At 38.9% G+C, this 14,973-nt stretch overlaps 1 protein-coding gene across 3 annotated transcripts in view; it reads left to right on the top strand.

The window, feature by feature from the left end:
* Nucleotides 1–1,734: 1,734 nt before the first annotated feature.
* The window catches only part of LOC104605286 (INO80 complex subunit D-like protein), a 29,603-nt gene continuing 16,364 nt past the window's right edge, over nt 1,735–14,973 (top strand). The window contains exon 1 of one of the 3 annotated variants that reach the window (XM_088896467.1): nt 1,735–2,472. In XM_088896467.1, the coding sequence (XP_088752593.1) occupies nt 1,835–2,472 (638 nt within the window). In that variant the 5' untranslated portion in view covers nt 1,735–1,834. Of the gene's footprint in view, nt 2,473–9,218; nt 10,417–14,973 lie in introns of those variants that run through there. The other 2 variants (XM_010269994.3, XM_088896466.1) reach the window with 2 other exon arrangements.

Genomic DNA, 14,973 nt, shown 5'->3' with positions numbered 1-14,973 from the left:
ATGGAGATACAATGAGTTTTGTGAATTTGTCAAGTTTGTAAAAAAAGGAGAGGAAATTTTAAGATTTCTAAATGTTGGATTCCCTTTAAAGGGTTAAAATGAGGATACAAAGGGAATTTTGATGTTTTTAGGGCAAGTTATTTTGAAAATGTAACATCTATTTACATTATCATAAAGCATATCCTTGTCTTGGTTTTGGTGCAAGCCATAAAATTGAAATTTAGTAACTTTTATACAACTTATATCTTTACCCTTATCCTTTACACTTGGTATTATTACGAAGTGGATATTTGCCTTGGTCTCGTTAAATTTGATTTTATGTTGTTAAGCTTATTCTTTACCTTGTGTTTGATAAAAATTTATACTTTACCTTTTATTTATACATGCACATTATACTAATGTAGGCAAAATATTATAGATTTTAATGCAATGTATTTTTGTATACACCGCAAGAGAAGAAACACAAGAAGAAAGAAAGGAAAAAGAAAAAGACAAGAGAAACACCTTGAAACCAGCTAAGCACTACGACCCACGAGAATAAGCTATTCCAATGGCAACGAGGAGTATAAGGTACTGAAGATCCTACGTCCCATGATGGAGGAAGCATTTGTACGTAATCCTAGCTGCTATGCTTTGAGGAATTAGCTTGCAATCTTCTAGGAGATAAAGACATGATCATGAAACCTTGCTAACCCTTGCAGAATATTTATTACCATTAGCGAGTCACCTTCAATGATGATGGAGAGCATTTCATTTGCATGGCAAGCTTGTAAGCTTCATAGGCAGTTAGGTGTGATTATGAAAAACTGAAGAAACGAACTCAACTAGTGAGACCAAACCAAAAATTCTGGTTAACTGAATTGGCCCGATTTAGTATTTTCAAAAAATAAAGGTATTGGTTTGATTTTGGTTAAGTAATATAAAAATTGGCAGTTAACTGAATCAACCGATATATATATATATATTTATAATATATAATATATTAGTTATTATTTATAATATAGTATTATATATATATTTCTAGTTTTTATTATATATTTATCTATAACATCTATCTATTATAAAAATTAGAAAACCAAAAAACAAACAAAGCGAACTGATATTTAATTGAACCAATGAATCAGTTAACCGATCTATTTGAAACTAATACTATTGATTTGATTTGAAAAATAGGCCACGGTTCGATTAACTGAAGTGTAAGCACCCATACGCAACCCACATTTCCATCACATTGAGGCCCCATTTGGGTCGTTGGAATAGGGATTTGGAATTGGAATGAGAATGGGCTATTCTAAATCCAAATGATTAGTTAGGTGGAATCAAAATCCCATTCTCATTATTGTTGGAATGGCATTCCCTCATTTGAGAGAATGACCATTCCCTACCCCTCCATTGGAATGAGAATGACCGCTCTTTTCGTTCTCATGCATATACTCATCGACGACTCGGGCATCCATCTCCATAAAAAAGGGGAGAAAAACCCGAGAGAAAGACAGAGGGGGAGGTCTAAAAATGGAGAGAGTGGACTTTAGCGTTAGGAGACAAGGGTAATATTGAATTTTGAAAAAATTTTGACGTAGGGTCACATGTGTACAAATTGTGAACGAGAGGGTAAAGTTAATGAATTGTCACAAAGGATAGTGTTAATCAATTTTGGTAGTTTAAGAAATTTACCCTTTAATAAACTATACAGGGGCTCATTTTAAATAAACCCTAGGGGTATTAACCCCGGTTGGCACCTTGCAAAAAGCCGTTGAGTATTAAACCCTTATTATTTGGAAAAGCCGAAGCCGTAAGTATTTCTAATTTACCCAATCATTTGTTCTTCAATCCCATGGGTTCTGCAAACAAACACCATCATCGCCCACAACCTTCTTCCACCGCCATAACCGTAAAAGATCAGAACAAAGTTTCTCACCTCCCTCGTTATCAACAGCTCGACAGTTTTGGGCAACCCACTACGAGCAGCGACACTGAGGAGAGAAACCCTAACCCTAATACTCTTGCATTTAGAGATTCTGATATGGAGAAGCGTCCTCTCGCCGACGATAGCGGCGCAGATGCTTTTCTCTGTAACTCCAACTTCCTGACTCGTCAAGAAGTGATTCGACGTCGTTCTCGTCGAGTGAAGCAACTTGCCAAGTGCTACAAGGACCATTATTGGGCGTTAATGGAGGAATTGAAGGTTAAGTACAGGGAGTACTATTGGAAGTATGGAAAGAGTCCTTTTAAGGAGGAGGACGAAAATGATAATGGAGGAATGGGGATAAATGGTGTAAAAGGAAGCGGGGAGAATAACAGGGCAGGGTTGGGATTAGGGCCTGGGGAGAACAATATTGATGGAAAGAACAACCGGTGTGCTTTTCCAGGATGTAAGGCAAAGGCGATGGCACTGACGAACTATTGCCAACCACATATTCTCTCGGATAGCAAGCAGAAGCTCTATAAAGCTTGTACCTATGTCATCAAGAGGTTCATTTTCTCCTTTTCCCTATTTTTTTCTGCTTATTTTTTATCAATTTCTTACGTTAGGATCTTCCTTTATTAGTCAATTAAGGGTTTATTGTTTTATTTGGTCTTTTGATACATTGGCTTTGCTTTTCTTATTTTCCCTTGGGTTTTGGTTGATTACTAGAGAATGACCCCGTACTAAATACTGGACAACTACACCTATATATCATTTTGTGTTTGAGATTTTGAATTTATATGATATATTTAATTTCAGTTCCTTATTAAATTAGGTTTAATTTGTAATCGGAAACTTATTTAATCTAGAATAATAAGTCCCACATCTTTTGAAGTGGGTAATTTTCTGATAGGTAGACACATGTACCAGGAAGTTAACGCTTTGAGAGTGGGTAGACTTTTGTTTCAAGAAAGAGCATCTAAGGCAGCTTCAATTTGAGAGTGGGTAGACTTTTGTTTCAAGAAAGAGCGTCTAAGAAAGCTTCAACTTGAGAGTGGGAGTAATCCACTTCTTACATGTTCTTTCTTGAAAAAAATAAAATGCCACTTGTTGTAAGGAGAAGCTCTCTGGTGTGAGGGCTTTGTTTTAATATATACTAGAAGAAAAGAACTTTGTGATACAGGGGTTGGTGTTAAAAAGATGCCCATTTATATTCAGTTTCTTAACTGAAGTGGTTGTGGGTGATCTTAAATAGTCCCATGTTTAATTTTTAAGTTTTAAAATTAAAAAAAAAACCACAAAATTCTAAAGGGGATGGGAAGCAATATTAGGACTCTGACATGGACAATTGCGTTTTAGAATATAGTGTATATATCGATTAGATTTGTGTTTTCTATTATTTTCTATTCCTTTAGGATTCAAACTGTTTGAGTTCCTTCATCCTAGTAGAAATTGCTTCAACTTTCTCCCTATATTAATATAACTTATTGTTGGCATAACTTTTTTTTGATGAATGAAGAAATTTATTAATTCAGAAAAAACAGTACAGGAAACACTGAAGAGGCACGAGCTGTTACCTCTTCAGAAAAGTATTACATCAAAGTAAAACAGAATTAACCATAAATATAATTACAAAGCAGCCCAAAATAACTGCTCCCTTGTAGCCCCCTGCTTAGCTAACCCATCCGCTAAGGTGTTTGCTGATCGAGGTAACTGTCATATTTCTTGTAAGCCAGTTGACTTTCCTTAATAAATCTCTGTGTTGCCACATGGCTGAATCTGGGTCTTTCAACCATCCCACAACAATTTGAGTCTCTCCTTCAACTACCAAGTGCTGAACTCCTAATTGTTCTGCAATCTGAATACCTTGTACCGCCACTAAAATCTCAGCTCTATTAGAGTCTCCTATTCCCATGGGGCCTGAAAACAAGGCTTAATATGTTGCTCTCTGTGTCTCTCAGCACCCCTCCTATCCCTGATGGGCCTGGGTTTCCTTGGATGCTGCCATCAAAGTTCAGCTTTCCCATCCTTCAGGCAGAGGGGTCCACACTATAGATTCCCTATCCTTCCTTGTATGGTTGTTAGCCACCGCTATCCAGTTTCTCCAAATATCATCAAAGGAAAAGGTATGAAAGAAGTCCAAAGTTCTCAACTAGTGGATGGCCCTAGTTAAGATACAATCCTCAACAGCCTAAATGCTTCTTTCATTTTTCTTGAATATCCTTGCATTCCTTTCTTTCCAAATTATCCACAATGCGGCTGCTCTAATACATCTCCACATCAATTTTCCTTTTTTTTGTAGGCCACACAAAAAAGGAAGGATCGAACAGTTAGCTCAAGTCTGTGAACAGATTCCACCTACACCCAAACAAAGAAAGAATCCAATTCCAAATAGCTTTAGAAAAGGAACAAGATACAAGTAGATGGGAGCAATCCTCACCACTAGCCGTGCAAACTACACACCAGTTAGGGGATAAACACATGAAAGGATTTTTCCTCTGCAAGCAATCCAAGGTATTAATCTTTCTATAAAACACCTCCCAGCAGAAAATAACAATTTTAGGTGGAACTGGTTTAGACCAAATCTCCTTAGTTGGAAAACCCATTGACTCAAGGAAGAGCAAAGAGCCTTAAAAAAAGAAGCACAAGAGAAGTAACCTTTTGGATGAGGGGACCATAATCTCACATCCACACTAAGAGGGTCCAAGAAGACATTGCCAAGCAGAGACAACAGATCTGAAACACTATTAAGTTCATCATCCCTTAACCCTCTCCGAAAGCCAAAGTCCCAACTTAAGGACGAGGGTGAAAAAGGAGAAGGGAGAATATGAGAGATAGTTTTTTCCTTGTAAAGGGAAATCGAATAAAGGACGGGAATTGGTCTTTTAGAGCATCAAAACCCACCCAAGTGTCTTCCCATAATAAAATAGAGTTACTAGAGTTGACATCATACCTGACAAGGTTGAGAAATTGAGGGAGGATACTCTGGATTGCTTTCCAAGGAGATGCCAATGTTGCTTGCCGTGATACACCCGCATCCCATCCATTTTCCAATCTGCCATGTATACTCGCTATCACTTCATGCCACAACCTCTCTCTTTCTCTAGGCCATCTCCACAACCATTTTCCTAAGAGGGCTTTATTCTTGAGAGTTAACCTTCCTAACCCCAATCCACCTTTCTCTTTGCTTCTACGTTCTATTTCCCAATTAATTAAATGATCTTTCTTTTCCTCCCTTGGCTCCCAAAGAAAATTTCTCATTAATCTCTCCAACTTCTTAGCCTCCCTATTAGGAATCCTAAAAACAGATAGATCGATAGGTTCGCTAGGGTGGCTCTCAATAAAGTCACTCTACCCCCTATAGAGATGTAGTTTCTTTTCCAAGCAGGTAATCTTTTCTCATTTTTTTTTGATGAATAAATCTTTTCTCAAATTTTTCCAAAACTGGGTTACAAAAACTACTCTCTTTTGGGTTAGCCCCTAGAGGGAGACCTAGGTACTGCAAGGGCCACGAAGAGACAGGACAACCTAGACAATCTGCCACAGACTGAATAATCTCCTCATTCATATTGACTCCTACCACACAACTCTTATCCATGTTTATCTTCAAATTGGAGGCCTTCTCAAACTGTTGTAACAATGTTCTAAGGTTCCTCACTTTTTGCCTGTCACCCCCTTCACAAAATATTATGATATCATCAACAAACTGTAGATGGGTTACCCGAACATTGTTCCTTTTTATCCTCCAACCACTCACTTCCTCTTCTCTATCTGCCTTAGAGATTAATCTACTGAAAACATCTGCAATTAAGGTGAAAAGAAACGGGTAGAGTGGGTCACCTTGTCTAAGGCCTCTACAAGCTGGGAAGAAGTCTTTGACCATCCCATTGACCAAGATTGAGTAATGGTAGGAACTAATACAACCCTTTACCCAGTTGCACCATCTATCTCCAAAGCCACAACACCCAAGGATCTCCAGTAAAAAACTCCAATCCACAAGATCATAAGCCTTCTCTAAGTCTAGCTTACACGCAAAACCTTGATTTCCCAACTTTCTCATGTCCTCCACACACTCGTTTGCTATTAGGATATGATCTGTTATTTGCCTTCCTTGCACGAATGCACCTTGTGCTTGACTAATGATGGATGGTAGTACTGCTCGGATTCTCATGGACAACACTTTAGCCAAGATTTTATAGATGCTTGTCACCAAACTAATCAGCCTATAATCCTTTGGGTTCTTTGCATCTATTTTCTTTGGGATAAGGGCTAAGAAGGTCGCATTAACTCTAGGGATTACCTTTTTTTATCTGCAAATTCATGAAATACCCCAACAAGATCTTCTTTAACCACATCCCAACAATCCTGATAAAAAGTCATTGTGAAGCCATCTGGACTAGGTGCTTTGGATCTATCTATTGAAAACACTGTCTGTTTGATCTTTTCTTCACTAAAGTCCATTTCTAACCAATTTACTTGTTCTTTAGCTATCCTAGTCCAATCCAAGTCTTCCAATGTTGGCCTATTATTCAAAGGTTTCCTATAGATTGATTTGAAATGATCCACAAACAACCTTGCTATCTCATCTTGATTTGTTACTTTCTCCCCATTCACCTCTAACTTGGCCATGAAATTTTTTCTTCTCCTCCCATTAGCCAGCGCATGGAAAAATTTTGTGTTCCCATCCCCTTCCTTAATCCATTTATGTCTTGACTTTTGTCTTCACGAAATTTCCTCTCTTAAAAGGACCTCTTCCAAATCCTTCTTTAGGTTTCTTCTCAAAACCCTTTCTTGCTCACTCATCATCCTTTGGGCTTCTTTGGAATCTAATTCCTCGATCCTAGACAACAAACTAATTTTTTTCTCCTCTATTCTTCCAATTTGTTCCCTGTTCTACTCCTTAATTTTGGATTTCAACCTCTTTAGCTTTTTGTGGAATCTCACTCCCTTCCATTTCACCCCTCTTAACTCTTCTCTCCACCACTCCCCAATCAGATGCACAAAATTCGGGTGAGTCAGCCACATATTTTCAAATCTAAAAGGCCGTGGACCAGAGGTTTTTGTTTCAGGACTTATCTGGATAGGGCAGTGATCAGAAGTGACTTTGGGTAATGCTCTAGCCATCAAGTTTCTCCAATGACTCTTCCAATCTTCATTAAAGAGGAATCTATCTAATTTCGAACAAAGAGGGTTTTCTTGGAAATTGGACCAAGTAAAGTTGGCTTGTAAGAGTGGTAAATCCTTTAAGCCACAATTACTAATAAATTCATTGAACTTTCTCATGCTGGTAGTAACTGTTCTTTGGGGGTTATTAGTTTCATTACAGAACCTAATTCCATTGAAATCCCCCCCAAGGCACCAAGGACCCTCCCATAAGCCCCGTATTCCATACAATTCTTACCACATCTCATTCCTCTCTCTATAAGTGTTTGGCCCATAGACATTGGTTAGAACCCAAGTAAATCCATCCCCCACATTCCTGACCTTTACAGACACAGAGAATCTCCCTATTAGCTCCTCCACTGATTCTACAAAATCCTCCCTCCATAATGTTACTAGACCTCCAGAGGCTCCCCAGGAAGGGGCCAATGTCCAACAAACTCCTCTTGATCTCCATACACTTCTAACCTACCTTTTATCCATTTCTGCCAACTTGGTCTCTTGTATCAACACTATGTCCGGTTTCTCTCTTCTTAGTAAGTTTTTGATAGCCCTTCTCTTTCTTTTACTTCCCAGTCCTCTCACATTCCAGCTGATGATTTTCATTGAACACTTCTTTTCAAAAAATCCCTTCCCAAAAGATTCCACCTTACAGCGGAATCTTTCTTCTTTCCCCCCTCCCACTAAATTCAATGTCACCCTCAATATCTGAAATCAATCTCTCCACTTCTGATCTCTTTTTCTTTTTCCTTTTATTATTACCCTCAGCCTTCCTAGATGATGCATTAGCTTTTGCCTCCCCTCCCCCCAACTTGGGACTTCTGTGGTAGTCCTTCTCTTGAGAAATTTCTTCTCTCCCTTTGATCTAGTTTCTCCTCCTTTTCTTTGTACTCCTCCAACAACTCACAGATCATCTCCCATATTCTCTCTAATTCCTCCTCCTGTCTCTTTCTAGGGGCCACTTCTTCCTTTCTCAGTTCACTCTCATAACTGCCATTCTCTCTTCTCTTCCCCGCAACTGGAACTTCCGCTCGGGATGCTGGAGTATCTGTTACAAGCACAGAAGGCACATTAGTAACCAAAACCGAAAGGACATTCATACCTGTGTTGTTGGGGATCAATGGGCCATCATTCAAGGGAGGGGGGTGTGCATAAGGAGAAAGGCCTAAGTCTGTTCCCTGAGATTGATTTTGTCTTAGAGAGTTTATAGTAGGAGTCAATACCCTGTCGGTTTTAACAGTTGAACTATTCTTCCCGTGCTTCCCTTCTTCTGGTATTACGTTACAGATCAAAGTATTAAGTTTTTCCTTACCGACCTCACATCCTGTTTTTCCTGAGCTACTGGATTGACTTCCTTTCTGAGTGCAGGCAGCACTTGAACCTCATCTTTTGTCGGACGATCCAATACATTCACATCGTCTTCTTCAACTCTTTGTGAATCATCTTCTTCCTTGTTCTCTTGAAAAAGTACCTCTGTACCCAAGTTATCTTCATCAAAAACGTTCCTTGAGCTGCTCAGATCAATTCTCCCTAAGCTCACTGTATAGTCTGAATCAGTATCGCTGCACTCTTCCTCCTCAGAGCACTCATGTTGCTTCTGCTCTTCAAGATCACTTCGTGTGGCGCTCCTCGGGTTGCGTTTTTCTGGTGACAGTCTGTTTAGTTTTCCTGACACAACCCACTGTAAGGAGTTCCCAGAATAGGCACTCTTCGTTGTTCATGGTTTTCGGTTGGTTGAGCTCAACGAAGGAGAAGATAGATGGTGTTTACCATCTATCAACTCCAACCCCCTGGTCACGTGACCTTTTAAAACCCATGTGGTCCCTTTCGATGGGCTGATAGTATTCGGCCTATATAGTGTTTTAACAAATTGTCCCCTCTGTCCCGCCTTAGATAGGCCCACAGAGGTTGGCCCACTATTCATTTTGTCCCTTCTATTATTAAGTGGCCCAGCTTTTAAAACCTGGGGCCCATCTCTTGGGGAAGGCCCATTTACAATTTTTTGGCCCGGATTGGGTAGCGAGTGGGCCTTATTTATTTTAAATGGACCCAGCATTTTTAGCTCTCCCACTCTCTACCCCCTTCTCACCTTTTCTCAACCGAACAGGTGCATTTAATGAAGTAGCTTGTATGCCATCTGTTACTGCTAATGCATATGACCTGTCAGGTATCCATCTAATGCCTTGTTAATCACGTTTGTGACTTTCAATCTTCAGCCAAGCTTTCAAATTTTCAAAAGCTTGCTTGCCCTCTTTTGTGTATCTGTATTTTCCTTGTTGCTTGACCAACCCCTTACTGCCACGTAAGGTTTCTTCTTCAACCTGACCATCTTCCTCCCTACGAGCTTCCTTCCACATTTCAGCTTCAATGGAGGAAGGCAGCCAGACCGCCATGAAAGCTCCTTCAACTCTCAGGTTCACTTTCCTGGGAATCTCCTCAGGCTTGACACCATTTAGTAAAATTGCTGCAGATCTTAGATCTCCCCAAAAGACACCAGCCAGTCTTGCTCCACACAATGTTGTGATGGCTTCTGCTACTTCATTCTTCCACAGATGGAAAGGTATACCCACCACACGCACTTTTACTCCATCCATTACCGAGGATTCCTTCGAGTTTGATGGAGACCACCTGAAAATGTTCACCGGCCCCAGTTTATCTTGCACACATATTGCCTCAACTTCTGGCTTATTATCCAGAGGATCTAGCAGAGCTTTGCACCCCTCAAAAGGAGTTAATACATATGTGGTCATCATCCTTAACTGTTTTGTCACCAGATCAGCAACCTCCTCCCAGTTTCTACCTGGTTTATTGACTTCAACAATATGTTTATTGGACCACTCTCCTGTTGCCGCCGATGTTAATAATGCTGCTCTATTACCATCTTGCACTAAGGTAGGGGCCGTTTTGTTGGGAAGCTCAAAGTTCACTACTGTCTTCAGGGGAGCCTCTCTTACCTTCTTTTCCGAACCTTTTTCCTGTTTCATCTTCATTCTAGACATAAAGTCTCTCAGAGCCTTGACTATTTCTATCCACCCTTGGCTCTTCCTTCCTTCTGGAAAGCATACCATCTGCTTTCTAGCATTATCATACTGCTCTGAAAGTGCTATGAAGAAACCTTTGTGGTTCTTCCTGCTTTCCACCACATACCTCCTTCCCATCACTGTTAGAAGTTCTTTCCAACATCTGTCCTTTCCTTTTGCACTCGCTGCAACTGCAAAATCTATGAACCATTCTATCACATTCAATCCTACCAACAGCACTGTAGCCAGCTTATCCTCCCTGATTTTCAAGCTTATCTGCCCTCTGATTCTTAGTTCTTCCAGCAGAAAGTTCTTCACCTCCACCTTGAGGTACTTTCTCTATCGATTGGCCTCCACGAAGTTCTCCATCCCTCAGCCTTATCCTCTTATTGTTGGCATACTTATTATATCATTCTATATAGAATGATATATTAATACAACAATAAGTTATATTAATATATCATTCTATATTAATATAACTTATTGTTGGCATAATTGCTTGCATTAATTGGTGAGTTTAGTGTTTTTAAATTAAGATAATTTTGGCTTGTATGGAATATTCATGTCCTTCTTCCGTTGTTTTCCCCTGATTGCTTCAATTTTCCGAATATATTAATCTCAGTGTTGATCATTAATGCACATTGCTGAACGTGGCCTCTGTTTTCAAATTGAGTGAACATTAGCTGAAACCTGTCTTTGTGGTTCTGAAAAACTATTGGGATTTTGTTTTTGTGTTTTTGCAAGGACAGTTGATAACATAAAAACAAAAACAAAAGGTTTGACCTTTTTCCATTGTATACTGGGCCACAACAAATTTATTTCAATTTAAAGAAGGGGCATAAGCTACACACACACACACACACACACACACACACATATATATATATATATATATTTGCATTAAAATGTTTGTATCTGTACTGTCTGCCTTGAATGTTATCATTTCACTTGGTTGATAGGTCTCTAAACAAGAGCAGATTAACTGAACTTGGTAGCTGTGTTTCAGGCTATGGGACCAATCATAATGCCCTATGATTGATAAAAAAAAAAATCATAACGCCCCATGCCAGCCATAAGTTGTGGGTCTTGTTGTCAGCCTGTTATCAGAGTAACGGTGCTGTAAGAATGTTCTTTTCTTGAGGTTTTTATGTTCTTTCAATAGTGTGGGCAGCTAGTGTCAATTCTGTAATTACAGTTCTTATTTTTTAACAGCTTAGTATAAATAAAGATTGGGGCACTGCCAGCCCAGGTTTTGGCACCCAAAGAACTTTCTTCCGTCTTCCCTTTCTTTTCTCTTCATCTTCCTATCACTGTTCAATCAGTTTTTGAATGAAAACATGGTATCAGAGCTGATCGTGGGGCACTAAGAGCATTCAGATCTGTGTTTTTCTTCCAGAACTCTATTATTTTTTGGACTGTGGAGTAGAGAACCCTAATTGGTTGATCAGATATGTGTCTCTTCCTATTCTTTTGTGTTCTCCCTTCATAACACCATGGAGAATAGGTAGTAACAACCTGATGCAGTAAAGGTGACATGGTTGATATGTTTTCTGCATGCCTATGTGCAGGGGTCCTGTAACTGCTGCTGTAGGTGTATCCAGATTATTTTTCACTTCTGCATGGTGTAGGTGGATTGTATGTGGACTGAAACCCTGTGAAATCTGAAACCCTAGTGTTGTGGAGCTGTAGTTGGTAATTTTCAGCACTCCGTATTGATTTCTGGACAGTTAAATCAGTGTCTCTGCCTTCTTTAAGGTTGTGGGTGTTGAGAATGTGGTATCCTTATTGGCTTCTGAGGATTCTACTTCTTTTGGGGTCACCATATCATAGGGAACAACCAGTGTAGGGGCTAATAATATTATGTTTCCTATGCCAATTACTCCCTTGAATGGTCTAAATTATCTGGACTGGTCTAAGGGTGTGAAACTCTATGTAACTTTAAGAGGGAAAACAGGTTATATCAATGGGAAGATAGAAGAGCCTAAGAATGGGACTGCTAAACATGATAGGTGGGACCAAGAGATTAGTTTGGTGATGTCTTGGCTTTTTGTAGCCTTGGAACCGGATGTAAGGAAGAACTTTATTTGGGCAGGAACTGCTGGTGAAATTTGGGAACAAGCTAGAACAACATATTTTGAGCAAAGGCATTATGCAAAGATTTATTAGTTACAAGCTAAATCCACGACTTGTAAACAAGGTGATTGTAGTTTGTCAACATACTATGCTGCTCTCACCTCAGTATGGAAGGAATTAGATTATTATCAGAGTATAGAGTGGAAGCATGATGATGATGCCAAGGCTTATAAGAAGCTAGTCTCTCAGTAGTGGGTCTTTCCCTTCTTGTTAGGATCCTGTGTATGAACCCTTTAGAGTTCAGATTTAGGTAGTAGTGAATTGCTTTCAATCCAAGAGGTGTATGCCTTGATCCAGTTCAAGGAAAGTAGATGAAGTGTGATGGTTATCACTAAGGAGGAGCAATAGATGGCTTTGGCTGTAAAAGGCAGTAGTAACGTGATATAGAAGAGTGAGTTTAAGAAGAATGATGATAAGGACAAGTTATGGCGTACCCACTGCTAACACTCTAGATATACATGCGAGACTTGTTGGGATCTTATAGGGAAGCCAAATTGGGAAAAAAAACCAAGACAAGGGCCAAAAGAAGTATAGTATAGCTAATGTGGCAACTCAATATACTTCGTGTGGTATTTATCAAAAAAAAAAATATACTCAGTGTGGTAGTGTGTTTATTGCTACTAAAAATCATTACACTTGTTTTGACCCCAAGGAGGATATCATTAATTCCATTCACGATCATCTAGAATCTTATGGTAAGGCTTTTCATCAAATGGACAACACAGCTATTGGTACTCGTATTTCATTTGTGTTTTGCATCAGGTGATGTTGCCTTTGCCTTCTATGTCTCTATTGCCCTTGATTCCCCATAGATCATTGACTCAGGGGCCTTCGACCACACCATTGGTAAGCCTAATCTTTTCCAGTCTTATAACCATTTGTCTAGAAAAAGTAAAGGGCTTGCAGATGGATCATTCTTCTCCATTGCAAGCCAGGGGTTAATGTCCCTTTCCCATGGCCTTAACCTTAATAATGTAGTGCATGTACCTAAACTCCTTGCTAATTTACTTTCCATTAGTAGTATCACAAACTCCTTAAACTGTAGTGTAACTGTAACCCTTTTTCCTGGTTTATGTGTTTTTTAGGATCTAACTTCTGGGAGTACGATTGGTAGAGGAAGCTTAGTAGATGGTTTCTACACTCTTGACAACAAGGCTGGTTTCTCGGTGTCAACTCCAAAGTCACATAGTTAGTCGAGTCAACAAATAAGAGTCAAGTACTTTTATGGCATAATTGGTTTTAAATATTGAAGTCTTTGTTTCCTTTTTCTTTTAAGTCATGTTTAGTGTTAGATTTCTAGTGTCAAACGTGTCGGTTAAGCAAACAATATAGAACAACGTTTCACTCAAGCAATAAAAGATCAAATTTTCCTTTTCATATTGTGTATTATAATGTTTGGGGATTTGTGACCTACCACCATAACATTATAGGGTGGTTATAAATATTGTATCACATTGATTGATGACTTTTTCCGCTATATATGGGTATTTCCCATGCATACTAGAGTAGTGATTTAAAAGGTGTGCCTAGGTGCACAGGTGAAGCGCATTTTGGGGTATGCGCCTCGCTCAGGTCCTAGGCGCACTTCTTTCAAAAGGCACGTGCTTGGTGCGCCTTGCGCCTTAGCCCAGGCGTGCGCCTTTTTAAAATTTTGCGCTTTTTGCTTTTTTTGATTCTAACGGCTGGGTCGGGGGCTCTTGTTGTTTATTCATTCATTGCAATAAAATATCTTCTTAAAAGGCAATGAAAGTTGTAAAATCATTGTTTTTTATGTGACAAATAAGAATTTCAGACCCTAACATAGACTTGTTTGGGCTTGCCTCGAGGGGTGTGCTACAAAGGCGACTCATAGAATCAAGAATGCAATATGTTTTACATCACATTAACTACTTGAAGTAATGCAATTAAGGAAAAAAGAGATTGTGAGTTTTACATGCTTGAAAATGCTTTATATGCTTGCTTTTATTTTTAAATTTTCATTTGAATACACTTTACATGTTATGTTTATGTATTTTAATTTTAGATAATAGGTTTTTTAAATAATTTATTTTAAAATTTAAGTTTATATTTTTATTATGTTTAATATTTTTTGGAATTTTCTGACTTTTTTTTTTTGATTTTTAGCTTTTTTTTTGTAATTTTGCACCTTTCTTAAAAAGGCACGCGCCTCGCCTTGTGCCTAGCGCCTCAGGCGCTAATTGGCCCTTGCACTCTTTTTGCACGTTGCGCTTTTAAAACATTGTACTAGAGATGATGTTCTAAAAATTATAAGGGACTTCCAATGGATGGTGTTCACGTAGTTTCATGTTGAAATCTAGATGTTTCAATTAGATAATGCAAAATAATATTTCCATGGTGATCTAAATGAATTTTTTGCTTCCCAAGAATCACTTCATCAGAGTTAATGTATAGAAACACCAAAACAAAACAATGTTGCAGAAAGAAAGAACAACCACCTTCTTGAAGTAGCATGAGAGATGATGTTACATATGAATGTACCTAAATGGTTTTGGATAGATGCTGTATTTACTATTGCTTATGTCATCAATTGTATGTTCCTCATTAGTTATTGCTCCCTCAATCCCCTTTATTTTCCATTCTTATGAGAGTGCTTGGTTGTTGTGCCTTTGTTCATGATTTGTCTCTTTCCTGTAGTAAGGCGGATTTGAACCCTCAGTCTATTCCATTTTTGTTCCTTGGGTACCCCTCTTCTCAAAAGGGTTACTGGTGCTTTGATCCCATTGCTTGTAAGTA

This window comes from Nelumbo nucifera, chromosome 1 (genome assembly GCF_055504915.1).
Source record: "Nelumbo nucifera cultivar China Antique chromosome 1, China Antique-T2T, whole genome shotgun sequence".
Taxonomy (NCBI): Eukaryota; Viridiplantae; Streptophyta; class Magnoliopsida; order Proteales; family Nelumbonaceae; genus Nelumbo; species Nelumbo nucifera.
This window is presented reverse-complemented; position numbering and strand designations above follow the sequence as displayed.